Raw genomic sequence first — 22,140 nt, forward strand, 5'->3', positions numbered from 1 at the left:
GCAAAGCAAGGCAAGCATGACTTAAAACACAGACTTAAGCTGTGTCTCCATCCAGTCCTGCTACCATCAGATAAAAAAATTCTGAGAGTGTTACTCTACAAAGAACAAGACTAGTATAACTACCTTCTTTCTTTGCCATTAAAGCTAGAAAATAGGAGATCTTGGGGTCCATGGCTCACAGCACCCAAGAGTAATGGACTCCCAAGTAGCTGCATGTTTATAACATCTTTAATGTTACCACATAACATCTCCTGTAAGGCTTGCTAATATTGATGGGCATAGAACGTTGATGGGCATAGAACGTTGATGGGCATAGAACGTTGATGGGCATAGAACGTTGATGGGCATAGAACGTTGATGGGCATAGAACGTTGATTTACCAGACAAAGCCCAGCACAAGGAACAAATGAAAATCATTGTTTGAAAGGCCTTGAGAAAGCCATGTCTTTTCTTTCGGTCAGAGAACCTTCCTGTGACACCAGACACTTGCAAGTGGCACTTCCCTCCAGAGCAAACCTACAACAGAGCTCAGGATACACAGTCAGACTATGGCACACAGGATTTCTCCATCCAGTGTTCAGCCAACAAAGGCAACATCCCTTCACCGTGCATTTTAAGTCAAGATCTACACTGTGACTAGGTGAAAGAAGCCACACAAGCCAGGGAAGAAAAGAAAATAACAACATGGAAGAATTAACTCTTTATTATTCATTAAGATGTTATTATACCTCAAGGTCACATATGACAAAACAATCTTCAGTTAATGCTACATTACATACTGAGAGAATAAAAATAAAAACATAATAATGGTTATTATCTTTTTCTTTAAAATCATCTGTAGAATAGCAATTTGCCACATGCTGAAAGATCATGTTCCACACAGGCCCAGCAGGCTCTGCCACTCAGGGGCTGGAATGAGAACAGTCAAGGGACACTGGGGTCAACTGAACTCTTAATATTAGGTGAGAAAATAGGATTTGGTAGAAGCTGCAATAGCTCTGAAGTTTATTTTAAAAAGAGTAATTTCAATAATAACACAGGGAGTTTGATAAAAGTAACTAGAATAAATGTGGTGTTCTGACATACTTAGTTCAAGTCTATCTGGCAGAGTTTGTGTTTGTAGAAAAAATACTATATTAACAATACAACTTACTACAAGTAAACAGTGAAAAAAATGGCATCATTAGAATAAGATATGTTGTGAGTGGAAGTGGTGGAATAACAACCACAACCTGTGCAAGGAGGGAGAGGGACAGAAGGGATAAGAGAGACAGTTAACCCTTATCAAGCAACATCACTCTATCTGTTTAGAACATAGTACTTTTGTAAAACCTGACAAATTTAGTGAGGCAACATAAAAAGCAAGCAACTTTTCTAAGTTCAGCAAACTTATACAGAGCAAATATTTCATTATTTCTTCAATATCTGATAATTTTACATGTGCAATGCCATATCAGTCCATTTTACAATATTAACTTCCCACTGGAAGAAGTGGTGCAATGCACTGTGCAATTTTCACAGTGAGAGTATAAGAGAATGAAAGTTAAAACAAATGTGGGCAAGAAGTTACATTCACGGCCAAAATAAATAAGAAAGCAATGAAAAAAATATGCTAACAGTGTAAAAGTAAGAACACCTTTAACAGAGGTCTTGAACACTTTCTTCAAAGTGAAACCAATTTTTAAATCGCACCCAAAAAAAACATAGAAGCACCACCATTAAATCTCTGTGAGGATCTGATAATTTCATGGAATCATAGAATTGATTGGGTTGGAAAAGACCTCCAAGAGCATCAAGTCCAACCCTTGGTCCAACTCCAGTCCCTTTACCAGATCATGGCACTCAGTGCCACGGCCAATCTCACTTTAAAAACTTCCAGGGATGATGAATCCACCCCCTCTCTGGGCAGCCCATTCCAATGCCTGATTACTCTCTAGAAAGAATTCTTTTTTATATCCAACTTAAATTTCCCCTGCTCTGTTTATCTGTTTTTCTCCATTTCAGATGCAGCACACATACTTCAGCAGGAATCATTTTCAAAAAAAGGAAAAGGTTAAACAATAATTAAATACACCTGCATAAAAATTAATTAAAAGAAACAAAGCAAGTACAGTGCCAGGAAAAAAGTAAAAACAACCCCAAAACATACAACAACAACAATCAAAAAAAAACCAAGAAAAAACAACAAAAACAAACAAACAAACAAAAAAAAAAACAACCAAAAAACCCACAATCTGATCTTGGGCAAAACCAGTTCTAGGCTACAAAGCATACCTGAAAAAGCCAACCACAGAAACTGTGGAACAGGAAGATATTTAAATGAGGTCTCCAGACAGAGACCTGAGCTCTCACAAACGTTCCTAGAATGGTATTCAGTATTTTGAACTATTTCTTCCATTTCCTCTCTCCCACCTTTCAGGAGAATGTAAACCCATTCTAAGAGGAAAGTTGGCAGCTCCACTTCCTATGCCTGCATCCCCATCTAAATAGACACTCATTCCAGTTTGAGGTGAGACACAAATGTTTATGAAGAGACGGACCCATATTGCCTTTACCTTGTTGTGCCACAGGCCCAGGTGTGTGACAGGCTGGGTTAAAGAGGGATTTGTAAAGTCATAACTAGTGCCTCTCCCACGAACTCCCTCCCCATTCACCAGAGCATCCCATGCTGAATTCTAACCTGCATCAATTATAAGTGGTTTGTAAAGAAAGGGGAACCTAATTCTGCCATCTCCTCACACAATGAACAGCAACTTATTGCCTACATAGTTCAGAAAATTTCAAAGGGATTATATTCAAACATATAGACAAACTCTAAAATAAAGATGACAGACTTTGTCCTTCTGAATTTCTTCTTCAGAAGATTATCATCTTCTACCTATCTGTCTATTAATATTACTGGTATCTTCCTATATCTGTGTCTCAAGCCTCATAATTTTCTTTGCTTTTCTATTAGGAGTAAAGAAAAGAATGAATTCTATAAGGAAAGTAAACTTAGACACTTAACTTACGTGTCTCATAGTTGGTAAAGATGAAGAAATATTTTTCATTATTAAATACATTAAAATTCAATTATTAATTAAAATGGAGAAGGACTGAAAGCTTGTTACTAACTAAAAAGGCTGCTTGTGTCAGAGAGATCCAGGAAGCTAAATTTATTTTTAATTATTTACCTGCAAGTAGAGATAATCTTTCCTCAGTTCTGCTTCTTTTACCTGTTAGCTTTAGCCAGTGCTTTGTTTCTTCTCTTCAGGGACTGGCTGAAAGACAAATTTTGGTATAGTCATTCCAGATATAAAAAACATAAACAGAAATAAAATATAAAGAAAGTTCTATGTGGAAGTGTGAAGACATGTAAGGACATATTGACAATTCAGCTGATCTTTCAAATTATCTTACCTATATATAGATATATATATATATATATATATATATATATATATATATATATATATATGTGATTGATATATATAAGAGTATGTCCCTAAAGCACTATCACTCACAGCCAGAGTTCTGAGGACATAAAACTAATGGTGGCAGAAGATGAAAGATAAAAATGTCAAGGATCATGCAAAAGTAAATATTTTAAACTCTATTGTTACCACACTTGCTAACATGGCTATATTGTTTTGCTCATTTCAATTAAAACACTACTCCATAGTTTTCTTTTGTCTCCAGAAATAAAATTTGCTTCAGTCATCTATGCAAAAATGTTGGGTTTTAGCTAGACCAACAGTCCAAGTTACCACAACAAAAAGTGATATGGATGCATAGCATCATATAAAATGAAAAGGTGTTACAAGTGGAAAATCATATTCCCTGTCCCCACATTCCACAGTCAGAAAACAAAACAGCCTACTTACAATACACTTAATTCTTGATGATTTACACATCCATTGTAAACCACAATTTTGCTTAAGCTTTCTTTCCCTAAAAGAAATTCAAAACATGAGTTTCTTCCACATGTCCCGTTCTCAGAGGTGCCCAATGGCACCTTTTCAACACATTATACAAGAACTTCCTACTTTTACTTTACCTTGGATGACATCTTTTCTTACATCAGCTCCACACTGTTTTATAGCAGCATGATACTTCTACACCTACTGATACTTTGATCTAGGAATTGCTCCCAGCAAATAATCACACAAGAAGTATTGATAAGAAAATGGTTAGTGAAGTGGATTTTCAGGGAAGGACTCAAGCAATAATAGAATCACAGAATCGATTGTGTTGGAAAAGATCTCCCAGATCATCAAGTCCAACCCTCGGTCCAACTCCAGTCCCTTTACCAGATCATGGCACTCAGTGCCATGTTCAATCTCACTTTAAAAATCTCCAGGGATGGGGAATCCACCCCCTCTCTGGGCAGGCCATTCCAATGCCTGATTACTCTCTCTGGAAAGAATTTTTTTCTGATCTCCAACTTCAATTTCCCCTGGCAGAGCTTGAGCCTGTGCCCCCTTGTCCTATTGCTGAGTGCCTGGGAGAAGAGACCAACCCCCACCTGGCCAGAACTTCCTTTCAGGTAATGAGTGGAAGTAGCCCCTGTTATCATCTGAGAACACAGCCCATGCCCACAATCCACAGAACAGAAGAACTGAGATGCACCCAAGCAGCAGCAGGTTTTTGATTTCACACATCTGACACATGGGAAATCAGTACACCACTGTGTTAGCTGTACACCAACCCCATGGAGAAGGGTTGGTCCATGGAGAACCTCATGGACCTTTCCCACCACCACATCTCTGTGTGCATACTTGTGTGTGTGTGTAGATATATATATATATGTTTTTATGCATATTTATATATGACAGAAAAATAAACTCAAAAGAAAGAACTTGGCTCTAACAAAACACCTTAGATGCAATCATGATCTTTAACTAAAGAGATTGGCAGTGCCATTTGTAACCAACCTGCCAACCTGGAAATCACAAGTCAGGAAAAAGGATACAGGGATTGCTACAAAGTCCTTATTTTTCAGCTAAGTTTGCTTTCTAAGTTAAAAATTTCCACATCACTACATAAACTAGCCTGGCTGGATGACAGGAGAAATATGAAAGTGTAAATCACAGAGGAGGGAGAGAAATTAAGGATCCTGACTTTAAGGGGCATAAATGAAAAAAGTGGGATAAACTGAGGAAGAGGGTGGCATGGGTTGAGCATCAGAACATTGAGCTGAGCATTTCTGAACAGCAATACAATAAAGTAGAATATATTTTCCCACAGAAAGGGAAGTTATTTAAGGCTAAATTTGATAAAACACTGGAAAGCACAGAAAAAAAACATTTCTGAATTGATGAGGCCATGGATGAGAACACTTAATTAATTCTGTCCTTTATGTTTCTCATGATTAAATTTCTGAGTAAGACTGCAGTATAACAATCAACCACACAGCAAAAAATATGTTCATTTCTTGTGGGGTTCTCATCTTAAAAAATGCCTGGGCTTTTATCAGCATCAAGGTTAGAAGCATCAGTCACATTCAATGCAATTATTACACACTGAACTATTTAAGCACTATTGGTAATTTTAATTCCCTATTATTTATTTCCTTGCCTATTACTGTTACACAAAATTATCCTTTTAATTCTGGATTTACATGGCATTTTTATTTGAAGTATTTCAAAGTACTTTCCCAACTTAAGTCCACTAACACGATCTTTCAAAATCAACACAGTATAAACCAACACTGCATATCCATCACTCCAGAAGTTACCCTGTGATTGCTGAACTGTCCCGCTGCTTAATATCAGTTTCTTAATTATCAGGCAACACAATGCCCATGAATTAAGTCCTCTAGAGCTGCACATGGTCACAGGAAACCAGAAAGTTAAAACTGTGGCCAAAAATGAAAATAAAATTTAGTGTTTCTTTCAGTTTGATGTCTGCAGCATGAAATTATGAACTAGCAAAAGCTTAGGAACAATAGTAAAAAAGTTATTCCCTTAGAAGACCAACTATTACAACAGAAGGTGCACTACTGGTTGGGATTTCATTTTCATACTATTGCTATTCTTACAATCTTACCTTAAAAGACACACAAGATTCTGCAATTCAGAAGTTTGGAAAGGGATGGGATAACTCACAAAAACTGATTGAGAGAAGTTTTGTCATGTTTTTTTCTTCCCTTTGAACTTTTTTAGGCAAAATTTTTCAAAATGCACAAGGAATTTAGGAGTATAGCTGAATTTGAAACATGGAAATTTCTCCTCCTGAATAAAAATGTTCTTTTCTTTAGGGCATCCAATTAAATATAAATATTTTAAAATAGCAGAGTGAGTCAAGGCCTCCTGTTAACACTGTGGGAATCTTATTCACCACAGGGAATGGTTAAATTATAGTTTTTTACACTTGTCACTGAAATCCTGAAATTCTCATGATTTATGGTCCTTCTTTTGAGGGTCCTACTCTACTGAGCAGGATGTCCCTGTGCACAATGCTGTCAATCAAGAACTAAGAGCAGGGAAAAAGAGACACCATACCACAGCAGCAGGATAAAGTTAGTATGCTTTTATAAACTGAAATACAATAATTAAAAGAGATGATGATAATATCACAACAATCAATTATTATTCTGACCCCCAAAGAAAAATAATGAAAGCCAACAGCAGTATAGCAGGAAAACACATGCTCTCTGAAAGCATTCAGTGCCATGTCATAAAGCTGAAATAGTGCACCACAAGGAACAATTCAGCAACATATGACAAAACATCAAATATGTTCCAGAGAATGGAACAGCTGTTTCTTTTCACACCAGTCCACAGTCTCTGCAGGTATTTCATCCAAATTCCTCCCCATCTTTCTCTTTTAGCAGCAACATACTTAGAACATTAGTAAATATTCCAGGTACTGATATTATTACATCCTTCTCAAAGTGCTTATTTCTCCCAAGAGATGCAGAAAGGCAAGGCACATGCCACCTTCCTTCCTTAGACCAAACACTGAAAGCAAAGACTTCTGTACAAATGAACACCCACCAACCCCTTTCAACAATGACTATAAATACCACTGCAAGCAAGAAAAACATCTCCTCAAAATGTAATAATTAACCAGCACTGAATTTTAAACCAGAGAAGTTTGGGGGGTGGAAACCCACCCATGTGCTGACTGGTTCTGGCTTGATGACTGCACTAAATTCAGGTGTGGCTCCCCCTAGGGAATGAGGAGGTGGTTAATTGAGTGCCTATTAATCCTTTCCCATAAATAGGCTCCAGTGCCACGGAACACAACAGTGGTCATTTGGGCTGTCCTTGGAATTCTCTGCAGGCTTACAGTGCTGTACATAAAGACAGAACAGCAGGAACACGTGTACCCTAAACACAGCAGAGGCACTTCCTGCAGAATGACAGGACTTCTGAGACCATAATTCCTTGCTTCTGAGACCATCATCCACTGCTTCCAGGAAAAAGCCATAACAAAATACACAATTATTAATTTTCCCAGTTAACAGTGCCAATCCAACTGCACAAAGGTGACAAGTTTCTGCTAAAAGTTGCTTTTTCCTCCTTGAGTGCATTAAAGGTTAAACTAGGAAAAGGAGAGAAGAGGAAAGACTTCTCTCCTTTGATAGATTTACTTTGCATTAGATAATGCCTTGCATGTGGTAATTACCTACTCTAAACACATGGGGTTTCCAGGCTTCTTTAAGAGAAAAACTCGGTTACCTAAAAAAAAATTTTAAAAAATTAAACTCACAAAAACTGTCAGGGAGATTCAGGAACACGATTAGAACCTGAGGCTATTTCAAAATAATTTATAATTGCTTTTCAAATATTAAATCGGTAATGTTCTTATAAACAGAATTTGCCTAATGCTATTACTCCCATCTTTGAGAGCTGGAGATTGCAACATAAAAACTTTATTTCCAACAATAACTGAGGACTGTTGTAAAAAGAGATTGAACAACTGCCCTGCTCACCCATGGAAAGATGTCACATAACTTTGCTGAACTCTCAAACCTCAGTTTTGCCTGTGCATGACAGAACTGAATCCTTTAAGCTTTCTGCAGCTCACAGTCATAACAAAGGGCAGGGCAGCCACAGCTGCGTTCAAGGAAGATGATAAATTTACAGACACAAAGAGAGGGTTCTGCTGTAACATGGATTAAGCACCCCAGGCACTCACCCAACTGCTGCAAAGATGGGGAGCAAGAGAATATCAGACGGACTTCACTTCTGGCATGGCAATCTGCATCAACAACGTGCCTTGGAATACAAGGAGAATTTGGTTGGTCCAACAGGCATACAAAGGGCATGCTTGCTTTGTGTTATTCCATTTGGGTGTCCTGAATGCCAAGACTTAGTCCAAAACACACTGGTTTGTAACTTGCAAGGGAAGGCCTCAAAGGCACGATGCTTATCCCAGTGTTGCAGTTGCTTACATTGTTCTAGAATAATGCAGCATTTCCTCCTAAGATTTCTGGTTTGGCTTTGATAAAGAGAATATCCAAGACATTTTCTGTGTCTGTTTCCAGAGGCCTAAAAGGGCTGCTAAAACACAGCATACCTGAACTAATGAATTTGACATAAATCAATTTCCTTTACATCCAGGAGTACAGAACTATTTTAGTGCTTTGCAACGACCTGTAAATTGCATCAGATGTACACCTAACAAAAATAATAATAATACCCAAAGTTCATATACAATAAAATTATTTTAATTAGCAGCAGCACTTTAAGCACTTTTGGCAGAGACATGTAGAATTTCTACATGATAGATGTTTATAAACCTACTATATGAAAAACATACTGTGGAGAAAGTTGGAACCCTGTTGTGACTATAAATCAATCTTTTTTATTGATAACATTTAAAAATCAGTATTAAATACATCTGCAGCACCACACCTGTAAGCTACAAAGTTCAGTTTGTTCTGCAGTGGCAAAACTTTCTGTAAAGGAGGATGTGTTGCTGTTTCCATCAACAAAAAGATCGGGATGCCTCTGGCAGAAAACCAGCCCCAGCTTCACAGCAGAGAGGAAGGACCAAAACTTAGCACATAAACTGGTAGAATCTGTGTTTTTAATGGCTTGAGTCTGTTGTTCTGTGGACTGTAAGATACACAGGCACTGTGTACACTGATTCCTGACTGGGTCCTACCCTCTCCAAGGCCAGTTCCAGCACACACGAGCCCTGTGTTTTAAGTTTACTCAGGGTTCAACACAGTTACTCATTTTCTGTAAACCCACATATAAGGAGAACCTTAGAGGTGAGCACTGATAAAACCCATGTGGTCAATTCTCAGGGCAGTGGAAAAAGTAAGAAAAGGAGTAACAAATTGGAGATTGCTATTGAAACAAAAGCACAGAGGCAGGGAGTCCCTGCTAATCTCTGTCAGTGGCTCCCACTACTTAAACAGCAACCAAACTATACAGGTCAAGTTAGTCTAAATAAGAGAATTCATCTTAAAACAGGATATTGAGAGAGGAACCACTGAGACATCACTGTAACACACCCGGGCCTGGTGTGCTAGCACTGATGAATACTGACTCCAAAAGTCTACAGGGATTACACAGAAACACAGTGTTTAGTATTGGAAAGAACCTCTGGAGATCATCCAGTCCAACCCCCTTGCCAAGGCAGGGTCATCCGGAGCACAGGAATGCATACAGGTGGCTTTGGAATGTCTCCAGAGAGGGAGACCTCCCTGAGCAGCCTCCCTGTGCTCTGCCACCCTCACTGGAAACCTCTGAGGTGGAACTTCTTGTGTTCATGTCCTTTGCTCTCTGTCCTGTTGATGGGCACCAGCACAGTTTGACACTGAAACAGGGATTAAAAAAGCCTAGCATAAAATTTAAGGTTTTAGTATTTTAAGGCGTAACTGTTTGCAAACAAGAACACCATCCTCTTGGCCTCCACCTTTGAGATTATTTATAAACACTAATGAGAACCCCCTGTCAGTTTCCTCTTCTCCAGGGCGAACAGGCCCAGCTCCCGCTGTCTCTCCTCATGAGATGCTCCAGACCCCTGATCATCTTTGCAGCCCTTTGCTGGGCCCTCTCCAGTACATGAGCACTGACTACAGAGATCTCTACAGGGATTTCGATTTAATTGGTATCGGTTCGCAGCCCCGGTGCCCATCCCACCCGGTGTGACACCCCATCACGCCGCTGTCCCCGAGCGGCGCTTCCCGGCGCTGCTTTCGCTTTCCCTGCGCTCGGCCCTTCACAGAGACACGGCCGGGCCGGAAGGAACCTCGGGGCAGGGCACGCTTTGTGCTCTCACCCGGAGCCGCCGGGCAGGCCCGACCCGGCGGGGCGCGGGAATGGGGCGCGGGAACGGGCGCTTGGGAACCGGTACCGAGCCCGCCCCGCGGGGGGACGCGGCTTTTCCCCGCCCCGCCGGGGCCTTGCGGCGATCCCGGGCCGAGCCGCTCCGCTTCCCGTTCACTCTCTTCCTTCCTCCCTCCCTCCCTCACTCACTCACCGCCGGCCCCGCTCCCGCCGCGGCTGCGCCAGCCCGGCCCGGCCCGGCGCGGGAGGGCGGGGAAAAGCGGCCCCGCCGCCGCGGGAGGAGCCGCCCCGGGGCCGGCGGCAACATGGCAGCGTCCAGCCGGGCCCAGGTGCTGCGGCTGTACCGAGCCCTCCTGCGGGAGAGCCAGCGCTTCGACGGCTACAACTACAGGTGCGGGGCAGGGCTGCGGGAGGCGGTGGCACCGGGGAGGTTTGGGGGGTCGCCCGGCGGCGCTCGGGGCAGGGCCGCGGACGAGCTGCGGCGTTCGGGAACGCGGCGGAGGGGCCGGCACCGACCTGGGCCCGGCTCGGAGCGCGGGGCAGGGGCAGCAGGGGATGGGTCCTGCCTACTGTAGGAGACAGGTGCAGGGAGGACTGTCCCAGCCTTGGGGCAGGAGTACTGTGTTCAGCTCTGGGCTCCTCAGTACGAGAAGGACAAGGAGCTACTGGAGAGGGTCCAGCAAAAAGCCACAAATGTGATAGGGGTCTGGAGCATCTCTCTTGTGAGGAAAAACTGTGGGAGCTGGGCCTGTGTAGTCTGGAGAAGAGAAGACTGAGAGGGGGGGTCTCATCAGTACACACAAATATCTCAAATGCATTTGTCAAGAGGATATTGTCAGACTCTTTTTGGTGGTGCTCAGATACAGGATGAGGAGCAGTGGACATAAAAAAAACCCGCAAGAAGTTCTACCTCACTATAAGGAAGGACTTCTTAAATTGATGGTGGCAGAGCACAGGGAGGCTGCCCAGGGAGGTCTCCCTGAACACATTCCTGTGTCGCCTGCTCTAGGTGACACTGCCTTGGCAGGGGGTTGGACCAGTGGGTCTCCAGAGGTCCCTTCCAACCCTAAATACTCTGTAAACTTGACAAAGCTCATGTCTGGTCTGGCTGCTGCCCCTTTCTGGAAGGGGAGAGCCAGGGCCAGGTTGCAGCCAAACCCTGGCACCACGTGCATTGTCCATGCTCAGGGTGCTGTGTGTGCAGTGGGAGCAGGGTTCACTCCTCCTCCTCTGCTGCCTGCCTTCCCCGGCTGGCAGTGAAGGACATGCACCTTTTTTTGGCAAAGGTTGGGCATAGGCCTGCCTTCGTTAGATAATCTGTGTTTGCAGGGGGTGCCACCCACCAGCACTGCGAAACTGTGTTGCCCACTGGTAGTTTATTCACTTTATCCACTCAGCTGGACCACAGGCAGAAACACGCGAGCTACTTTTGCAGTGAATCATCTCCAGCCTGGCAAGAATTGGGAACAAAAGCCTTTGAATTTGCATAACCATGGTGGCCTCTGTGCTCTCCAAGGCACGAGCATTCCACAAACCTCATGTGCCAGCAAGTGCCCTGACAAGAAAGACTGTGGGGCTGAAATTCAGCTGGCTCTAATAAACTTCCATTGCTAACTCCACACAGCAGTGTGTGCTTGCATCATCTTCCCTTGGTATCGAGACCTCCTCTTGCTCTTCACTGTCCTGACTGTCCCAGGTTGCCCTTGTTCTGGCTAACAAAGAGAGGATTGTGTGTAATGAAGATGGCTTGAGGTCTGTGTGATGTGCAGTTGGTGAACAGCTGAACTAAGCTCTTGTCTGGGCCTCGGAGTGTTTTCAGCACACTCTGGTGTGAGCAGTGAGGAAGCTGAATCCACAGCAGTGGGAAGAAGCAAGGCAGCTCCACCTCACAGGCTGTACTAGTTACTGGTGGCACCAACCTCACAGGCCATGTGTGGATTCCTCCCTCTGCTCAGCCCTTGCTGCTGGAGCAGAGGTGACTCGAGAAGCTGTTGTAATCTCTTATCTATAAAGCGGAGCCAGAGCCCAGGCCCCCACCCTGGATTCTGCCAAAAATCAAGTGTCTACCTGGTTTACTAGCAAATTTTAAAGGATAGAAGACATGAGATACATGTGTACCTTGCATGTCTGATTTTTTGACACCATATCACAGTGCAGTTTGTCCCTTAAAGGGAAGACCTCAGTTTTTGATGGGTCTGTCCTTAGACACTGAAATCAGCAACCATATAAAATCTTGTGGTATATGCACATTTGTGGCCACTAAAAGTAATAGCATTTTCTAGCAAAAAATTATCAACAGCTATTACATTTAGATACCTGCTGGAATAACAGCAACAGTTCTGCATTGGTGTTCACCCCACACCTATAGGTTAAATGGACACCCCGTTTGCTTCTGCCTGCCAAGATAAGCAGTTCTGCAGCCTCAGGGCTGCTGTAATGTGATATGGCAATACACTGGAGTTAACCTAAGGACTTGGTCAAGATCCATTTTCTAGCAAAACAGAAAGTGTTAAAGATTAATATTATTGATACATGATTTTGGTTAGAGAATGTCAGGATATTCTATTATTGCAATCAGTGCATACTTATAAGCATACACCTGGAGTATGATCAGCTAGTTGTTGTCTCCTTATTGGCTTACTCTGCTTTTTCTCCTGATTTTGTTGTCCTGGTTTAACCTGGCAGGCAGCTAAACACCTCACAGGGGCTCACTCACTCCCTGCTGCCCAGTGAGATTGGGAGGAGAGAACTGGGGGGGTGGGGGGAAGTAAAATTGAGCGAGATGAAAGGAAAAGTGAGTTGAGGTGAAGACATTTAATAGGAAAAAAATAGAATGGATAATAATAATAGTAGAATGAGAATATACAAAACAAGCGATGCCCAATACAGTTGCTCACCACCTGCCAACCAATGCCCAGCCAGTTCCTGAGCATCAGCTCCCAGCCAGCTTTGTCACTGGTTTATATACTGAGCATGACACCATATGGTATGGAACATCCTTTTGGCCAGTTTGGATCATCCTGGCTGTAATTCCTCCTAGCTTCTTGTGCCCCCAGCCTACTTGCTGGTGGGTCATTGAGAGAAGCTGAAAACTTTTTGACTTAGTGTAAACCCTGCTTACCCACAGCTGAGACATCAGTGTGTTATCAACATCACACTCATCCTGAATCCAAACCACAGCACTGTACCAGCTACTAGGAAGAAAATTATCTCTATCCCAGCCAAACCAGGACATATGTACATATAGATTGTGATGAAAAAAATCATTATTTTTGTTTTATGGCTTTCCTAGCAAATACATACTATGCATCATCTGATAGTGCCAGATTTTCTTCTGCCACCCAAAATAAATTGCACAGTAACTGTGAAGAACAGCATTCATGTCTTAGAGTAACAGAGGTCACCACTGTCAGCCTTCAGAGCCTCTCCAGAATCCTGAAGTAAATGTCACAAGTGTTTGGAGGCCCAGATGTATTGGCCAGGTTTTAACAGCAGGGAGAGAGAATTTAGTAGACTGTAAGTAATTTCTAGTCTGCCCTTCTGCCCTATTACCCATACAGACATCTGAGGAAGGGAGAGCGATTTGTACTGGAAGAAAATCAATATGCAGAGTGGCAAGATGTTAGATTTTGAGTCAAAAAGATGGTTCTTCATGAGTGTACTATATGCTTGTGCTTGGTTGACAAAAAGTAGAACCTCTGACATGTTGGATTATGATGTCAACTACATGGATTTAAGGGACATTTCTAACTATCATTTGTGTTTTAAATAATGGCATTATGTTGTGTCTGGTTTTGGTACAGAAAACAAAGTTTATAAACTTGTGAAGGCTGTTAAAATACATTTGGTTGGAAGTGAAGATAATTCAAACTTAAAAGTTTCTTGTTTGTTTAACATGACTGAAGCTCAGTGCTCTTAACACATGTGAATCCAGTGGAAGAGATGGAGTAGGTCTACCCTGAGAGATTTTGCCATCTACGTTTTTGAAATTTTCCATGACAGATTTAAGCAAATAGCACCATGGCAGACCTGACCTTGTTGCATGTAGGCTGATTTCAAGTGTGACGTTGGCCTGGATAAGCTCCAGAGATTCCAGCTAACCAACATTACTATGATTTTCACATCCTCAGCCTTCCTTGGCCTCTAAAGATACTAACAATAGGTAATAAGTTCAGGGTAACACCATATGACATGCTTCCAGCTCATCTCCTTTCTATTTCTTTAATTTCCTGTAATTATGAACAATGTCAGAAGCTGTAAGTCTCTCTATTGAAATTTTCCTGCAAATAACTTTTTATGTTTTTAAAATATATTCTTGATTTATTGTAAATTTATTTCAGTTATCCTTTGTTTTCTGGTAATTGGTGGATGTTGCATTTTTATTTATAAATACATTTTTTTCTTGTCTCTGTAAATTGCATTTTCATGGAATTTGGTTTTTCTATGAAGATATGCAATATTATTCAATTAATAAAACTATATAGAACATAGAAGAATTGTGGAAGATTTGTCAAAACAGGTTTTACATTGGAAACAAGTTAATTGAATGCTTGCAGTTTCATCAGAGTCATGTCTGTCAAGATTTTAAAACTAGTAAATCTGGTTTTTGTGAATCTCTGCTCACCTAACCAAACAAAATAATTTACAGCTGTTTTTTTCAGTGCCAGTTACTTTTCCTGCTTTGACCAACACAGTTGTTGATCTGATTTTAGAGTGTCATGGAACACAGAACTACAGAACAGTCTTGGGATTGCTAGTCCTTGTTCTCATGGGGGACTTCAATTTATGGGATACCTTCTGGGAATATGATTCAGCAGAGAGGAAACAGTTTAGGAGGTTCCTGGAGTGTGTGCAGGATAAATTCCTAACACAGCTGGTGAGGGAACCAGTTAGGGAAGGTGAACCCGTTGTTTGTCAACAGAAGAGGACTGTTGGATGATGTGATGATTGAAGGACACCTTAAATTATAAAATGATAGAATTTTGATTCTCAGAGAGGTAAGGAGAGGGATCAGCAGAATTGTCACCTTGTACTTTCAGAGGGCAAACCTGCTTAGGACACTGGTTGAGAGAGTCACTTGCAGGCAGTCCTGAAGGACAGAGGTATCTGGAAAGGCTGGATATTCATCAAGAGAGAAATCTTCAAGGCACAGGACCTGGCTGTCCACATGACAGATGAGCCAGCAGGGAGGAAGACCAGCCTGGCTGAACAGAGCTTTGGCTGGAACTCAAAGGGGAAAAAAGAAAAAAAAAATTAGAGTTTTTGACCTTTAGAAGAAAGGGTAGGCTACTCACGAGGACTACAAGGATAGCATGAGGCTATGCAGAGAGAAAAATTGAAGAGCCAAAGCCCAACTGGAACTTAATCTAGCTACTGCCATAAAAGAAAATAAAAAAATATTTCTATAAATACATCAGCAACAGAAGAAGGGCTACGGAGAATCTCCATCCTTCGCTGAATGCAGGGGGAGACATAGTGATAAAGGATGAGATAAAAGGTAGAGGTACTTAAGGCCTTTTTTCTTTGGTCTTAATAGAAAGACAAGTTGTTCTCCAGGTCCGCAGCACCTTGAGCTGGAAGACAGGAACGGGGAGCAGAATTAAGCCCTCATAATCCAAGGGAAAATGATTGGTGACCAGCTGCATCACTCAGACAACAGGCAGGTCTTGGGGGCCAGGTGGAATCCACACAAGCATAACCTAGAGAGCTGGCAGTAAAGCTCACTGAGCCACTTTCCATCATTTATCATTAGTCCTGGCTAACCAGAGTGGTTACTCAGTGTGATGCTCATGTACAAAAATGATCAAAAGGAGGATTCAGGGAACTATACACCTGCCAGCCTGACCTCAGAATCAGAGTCTGTTCTGAGTTGGAAAGGACCCACAAGGATCATTGAGTCCAACTCAAGTCAATGGCCCATACAGGGGATTGAACCCATGACTTTGGCATTACTACAATCAAGTCTTAACCAACTGAGCTAGTAGAGCCAAGTCATTTTTAGTGTCATCACACAGCACAGGCAGGACGACCGGGGGATCAGGTCCAGCTGGCACGTGTTTATGAAGGGCAGGTCCTGCCTGACCAACATAGTCTCCCTCTGTAAGAGGGTGACTCTGTACTGGTTTCAACTGGGCTACAGTTAATTTTCTTCCTAATAGCTGGTACAGTGCTGTGTTTTGGATTCAGTGTGGGAATAGTGTTGCTACCACACAGTTGCTAAGTTGTACTTGCCACAGGTGAAGAACTTTACAGCGTGTCATGCTCTGCCAGTGAGGAGGTCCACAAGAAGCTGGGAGGCAGCATGGCGAGGACAGCAGACCCCCAAACTGTCCAAGTGGATATTCTGTACCTTAGAACATCATTCTCAGTAGATAAACTGGGCAGAGTTGGCTGGAAGGGCTCATTGCTGTATATGGACGGGCTGTACATCAGTCAACAGGTGATGAGCAGTTGTATTGTGCATCACTTGTTTCTATTAGGTTTTATTTTTCTCTCACTTTTTTTCTTCATTTTCATTATTATTGTCATCATTATTAGTGATATATTTTGCTTTTTTTCTGATTCTCTTCCACAACCCCCTGGGAGCAGTGAGGGGGAGAGAGAGAACAAGCAGGATGCTGTATGTTACCTAGTTAGCACCTGGGGTTAAACTGTGACAGACCTGCTTAGTGGATGAGGAAAAGACTGGATGTTGTCTACCCTGACACCGTTTCCCACAGGACTCTCCTGGCTGCTCGTGGCTTGAACAGGTGTACTTTTTGCTGGATAAGGTTCTGGAAGGATGTTCAGGCCCAGAGAGGGGTTGGGAATGGAGTTAAATCCAATCGATGGGTGGTCACAAGTGGTGTTCACCAGGGCTCAGCACTGGGGCCAGTCCCCATGATCTGGACAAGGGCATTGAGTGCACCATCGGTCAGTGTGCAGGTGACACCAAGTTGACAGGAGTGTTGATGTGCTGGAGAGTAGGAAGGCTCTACAGGTGGATTTAGGCAGGTTGTATTGATGGCCTGAGGCCACTTTTATGAGGTTCAGCACAGCCCAGTACTGGGTCCTGCTCTTGAGTTGCAATGAGCCTTTGCAGTGCTACAGACTGGGGGCAGAGAGCCTGGAAAGGTGTCCAGGGGAAAAGGTCTTTGGGGTACTCATCAGAAGCAGCTGAATATGAGCCAGCAGGTGCCCAGGTGGCCAAGAAGACCAGTGGCATCCTGGCCTGTATCAGCAATAGTGTGGCCAGCAGGACCAGGGCAGTGATTGTGCCCTTGTGCTTGGCATTGGTGAGGCCAAACCTCGAGTGCTGTGTCCAGTTTTGGGCTCCTCACTACAAGAAAAACATTGAGGTGCTGGAGCAAGTCCAAAGAAGAGCAACAGAGCTGGGGATATATAGATATATGGAGCACAAGTTGGATGAGGAGCACTGATCAAGTAGTTCAGCTTGGCAGGCTGCAAGGGTGTTCTGCGCATGGGCTGAGGGGTCTAGAATCATAGAATCAGTTGAGTTAGAAGAGACCTCTGAGATCACCAAGTCCAACCCTTAATCCAACCCCACTTTGATTGCTAGATCATGGCAGTAAGTGCCTCGTCCAGTCTCACCTTAAAAACCTCCAGGTTTATGCCCTTGGATTTTAGAAAAGGCTTCTAGCCATGCTCTGTGGATCCATATGAAGTAGGGAAGCTGCTCAGAAGGTGCCATCTCCTACTGCTGTAACAGCAGGAAAGACTCTGTCACAGAATCACAGACTATTCTGAGTTGGAAGGGACCCACAAGGATCATTGAGTCCAGGAATAAGTTAGTACTGCCAAAGCAAGTGAGGCTCTCTACTTGTGTGTGGCACCTGTCTCAGTGGTTCCTCAGTCCAGGGAAGGAGCAGGTTGTGGGAATAGTCAGATACACACCAGTGCCAGTTCAGAACTTTAATGTGAGCACCTGGATTTTTGCACAAGTATAGGCTGAGTTGACTGGTACTTGCATAATGACCTATTGAGGGGTTGGAGCAGGTCCAGAGAAGAGCAACAAGGCTGGTGAAGGGACTGGAGCACAAGTCCTATGGGGAGAGGCTGAGGGAGTTGGGGGTGTTTAACCTGGAGAAGAGGAGGCTCAGAGGTGACCTCAGCACTGTCCAGAACCACCTGAAGGGAAGTTGTAGCCAGGTGGGGGTTGGTCTCTTCTCCCAGGCACTCAGCAATAGGACAAGGGGACACGGGCTCAAGCTCTGCCAGGGGAAATTGAAGTTGGAGATCAGAAAAAAATTCTTTGCAGAGAGAGTAATCAGGCATTGGAATGGGCTGCCCAGAGAGGGGGTGGATTCCCCATCCCTGGAGGTTTTTAAATGGAGATTGGCCGTGGCACTGAGTGCCATGATCTGGTAAATGGACTGGAGTTGGACCAAGGGTTGGACTTGATGATCTGATAATCTCAGAGGTCTTTTCCAACCCAATCAATTCTATGATTCTATGATTTCTCAAGGGGGCATAAAGCTGTTAATATTCTGCTGACAACTCTTTTGACAACATATTTCACACCACGTACATTTTTTTAAAAAAACACTCTTTTTCAAATATAGTTTTCTTCCTTCTCCTTACATACCTTATTTTGTCACTTTAATTGAAAAATCTCCCTTTGCATTCAGTCCTTGGTCTGTAGAATCCTGTCACTGTTTCTTTTGGCACTTCTATCGTTCAGGTATTTTAACAGCCATGTTTAAATTTTACATGTGACAGTTATCCAAGCTGAATAAGCCTTTTTCTTGCTGGGTCTCCTAATGAAGTTTGTGACTGACAAGATCTGCCAGCAGATTGTTTATGTTTCTCTGTGTTAGGATGGAAAAAAAGACTAAATGGTGATTAGAAAGAAAAAAAATCGAGACAATAATAAGAAAAGAGAGGTGTACCATGGTATAGCAAGTACTGTGTTCTGTCCAAAGTGGTAGTTTGTAGCTGAGATAAAAATGCAGGAAAAAAATAAAATTGTCAGTGTTGTCCTGCAGAGATGTTTGACTTCTTTGAAGGAATAAGGTGGAAAAGTTGCAGCTTTATGTGTTTTAACTTGGCTGTGCAAAGAAGGCAGAGAAGTTATTTTTCCTTCTATGTAATTACTGGCTGCATTCTGAGTGTTAATAAACTTTAGGAGTCTTTGCCATTATGTTATTTAATACTCTTTTATGTATATTGCCTTATTTTGTCAGAATCATGTATGCTTGAATAGAGATGTCAGTATTCTAAGAGCTCTGGGTGCTGCTTAATCTGCTGATCAGGATGGGAACTGGGAAAAGGACTGAGATGATACCCTAAATTGTAGTAAAAGATGGAAATGTATGCACTTTGGGGGGAAATCTAGAGGTATAAGAACATGATTTTGGATTGGGATCTGACAGTACAGAAGTATTTCCATTTAACTTCAGTATTGTATATGATTAAAATATTTTTGAAAGGCAACTAAAGCATTCTATTCCAAAAATGTCAAAACATAACCATTAGATACCATCAGAACATATTTCTCTGAGAAATTTTAAACCAAATGGAAACAGCTTGGCCAAATATTTTGATTTCTTGAGATAGTAACTTTTCCCAACTGAAAATCAGTGCATCAAAGTTCTATTGATCATATTCATTAGGAGTTGCTATCTTGGATGTACATGTTCAACAGGGATTGTAATTTTCCAAATTCATTCACTTTTACCTTTGTGAAATTATCCTCTTCCTAATCAATGAATGGTATCTATGTGTTGGTTTTGATGTAATTTTCTTAGCTTTTTTTTTGGCAGAGGATAATTTTGAATAGTAGTAACTTGGAGGGAGAGTTTGGAGCACATACATGGTATAAGAGTTCTGGAAAAACTGAAATTTTATATTTTGGAGACGAATGAATGGAGGCTTCCTCAAGAGAGTGATTTTCTGTTTTAGTTGTTTTGTTTTTTTAGTAAAGGCACCCACACTGAGTAAATCTGCTGTGGCCATTTATTATTCTTTGTATAGCAGAGTAGAACAGAGCTGTATTTCTTCTTATGTAATATTTAATTACCAGTAGTATTTGTTTGAGAACTAATGAGAATAATAGAAAAATTACTGCCTCTGGCAGTGATTCATGCCCATAGACATATGCATATGATTTCTGGTAAATGGAAAACACTTTGTAATGGAGTTACAGCTTTTTAAATATTAAAATGCTGTCCTAGCTAACCTTCTCCCTCCCTTACTCTTGGATGTGGATTTAACATTCAGCATATCCATGTGTTGCAGCCCATGATGAAAAGTTCTGATCTGACATTAAGATGATTCAAGACATCATAGACACAAGCTATTATTTCAAATGTTCTTTACAATATCTGCATTCTGGATTTAAAAAAAGATAACACAAAATAATTTGTAAAAAAAAAAGAAACCTGCAGATGATCAGGCAATGTTCAGAACCACTTGCTACAGTGAAGGGTAGGGAGGATGCTGTCTATGCTACCTCTTTGATAAAGTTCTTCTCTTGTGTTTTTGGGTTTGCTGAGCAGCAGAGTCCATGGTTGTCTTCTTTTTCAAAAAAAGTGGGCATGAAAAGAAACTTTCTTCCTTATTTTCTTGTATGTGTGAATACTTGAGCCAACTGCTCCATGACTGTTTTGCACAGAACTCGGTACAGAGGATGGCCTTAGTGAGGAATATTCATGGGGATTCTTCTTGATGTAGTTCTTTCTCAAGAGTGAAGATGCCACAAATCATCCAGACTGTATTCTAACTAGAGTGGCATTGTGGAATGTGACCTTTTTCCCCTCACATTTTTTCTCCTTTCTATTTTATTCTATTGAGTTCTTTTCCTTTTTACCCGATCTCTGTATGAAATTCTGACATTATTTTCAGGATGCAATGCACAACTGAACATTTCATATATAATAGTGAATGAATTCAGTTGAGTTCAGATGCCTTCTTCTGTGACAGAATGTGTGTGAAATAAAATCTTTAGAGTATTCCTCAGGTAAATTTGAAGGTCCTGTGCTGGGAATAGCTAAATGCCAGGCTTGGATGGTTTTCAGAGACTCAGGACTCAGTCCAATACTTAAACTAGACTTTCTTCAGCATCATGTTTGTTAGAGAGTTTTGGGAAAAGCTGTTCTTAGATACGATTTGATGTGGGTTTTTTTGGTAACTTTTTAAATAAATAGAAATTTGTTATATCTCATTATGCTTTCTAAAGAAAAGAAGCCTATGCACAAAGTAAATACCTTATGTGTCTATGCATATCTGAATGTATTGGTATCGAGAGGTCAGGAATTCATTTCTACTAAATCCCAGTAATCCTTTTGCAAAATCCCTGTTTAAAGCAAGCTGTGAATCCATTATGGAAACAAGTATGAGAGGTGTGTTAGTCTTACTACAAATGAATCTCCGTTGATAGGTCTTGACAGTCCTTTTGAGTCTGCTTGCCTGGTATATCCTGGTCTAGAACCATTAAAGACCTGTTTCTACATCATTAGCGTGTTTAAAAATTAGATTTTCGTTTTAACTGCCAGAGAAAGTGTGTGTAATTTAAATTAATTTAGGATATTTCCCTGATACTGTAATTCATTCCAATACATTGTTAATAATCACTAACCCTTTATGGTATTGAAGCTTATGTAATTAAACTTAGTTCTGTGACTTCAAGTGCCTATGAAAATAATTTATTATATCCTGTGAGGTCAGTCCTTGCAGAGTTGTCTCTATCTTTCACTTGCACAGCATGTGATTTCTGCTAACTAATGTTTGCTTGCAGGGTATGTGGTATATTTGTTTGGTAGTATTTATTTGTTATATATTTCCTCAACAAATATGCAGATTATCACAATACTCAGTTGCATTCTGTCCTAGTTCAGCAGGTGGGACCAGTTATCACTGTGTGGGGGTGATCAAAGCTGTGCATTCTACCCGCTCTATTCATTCCCCAAGGACA

The 22,140-nt window shown here is 41.7% G+C and overlaps 2 protein-coding genes across 13 annotated transcripts in view; one reads left to right on the forward strand and one right to left on the reverse strand.

Annotated features, from left to right (window-relative positions):
- FARS2 (phenylalanyl-tRNA synthetase 2, mitochondrial) overlaps positions 1-10,610 on the reverse strand; it is a 229,127-nt gene extending 218,517 nt beyond the window's left edge. The window contains exons 1-4 of one of the 10 annotated variants that reach the window (XM_071553313.1): positions 10,423-10,610; positions 8,125-8,204; positions 3,864-3,930; positions 3,216-3,260 (exon numbers count right to left, since the gene is read on the reverse strand). The gene's annotated coding sequence lies outside the window, so the exon portion shown is untranslated. The other 9 variants (XM_071553308.1, XM_071553309.1, XM_071553312.1 and 6 more) reach the window with 9 other exon arrangements.
- Positions 10,180-22,140, forward strand: part of LYRM4 (LYR motif containing 4) — a 92,976-nt gene continuing 81,015 nt past the window's right edge. For 2 of the 3 annotated variants that reach the window (XR_011697659.1, XM_071553318.1), the window contains exon 1: positions 10,180-10,620. Coding sequence is in view for 2 of the 3 variants with exons in the window: in XM_071553318.1 (XP_071409419.1) it covers positions 10,262-10,620 (359 nt within the window). In the remaining variant the exon portion in view is untranslated. The remainder of the gene's footprint in view (positions 10,621-22,140) is intronic. The other variant, XM_071553317.1, reaches the window with a different exon arrangement.

The sequence above is a fragment of the Pithys albifrons genome, chromosome 4, assembly GCF_047495875.1.
Source record: "Pithys albifrons albifrons isolate INPA30051 chromosome 4, PitAlb_v1, whole genome shotgun sequence".
NCBI lineage: Eukaryota > Metazoa > Chordata > Aves > Passeriformes > Thamnophilidae > Pithys > Pithys albifrons.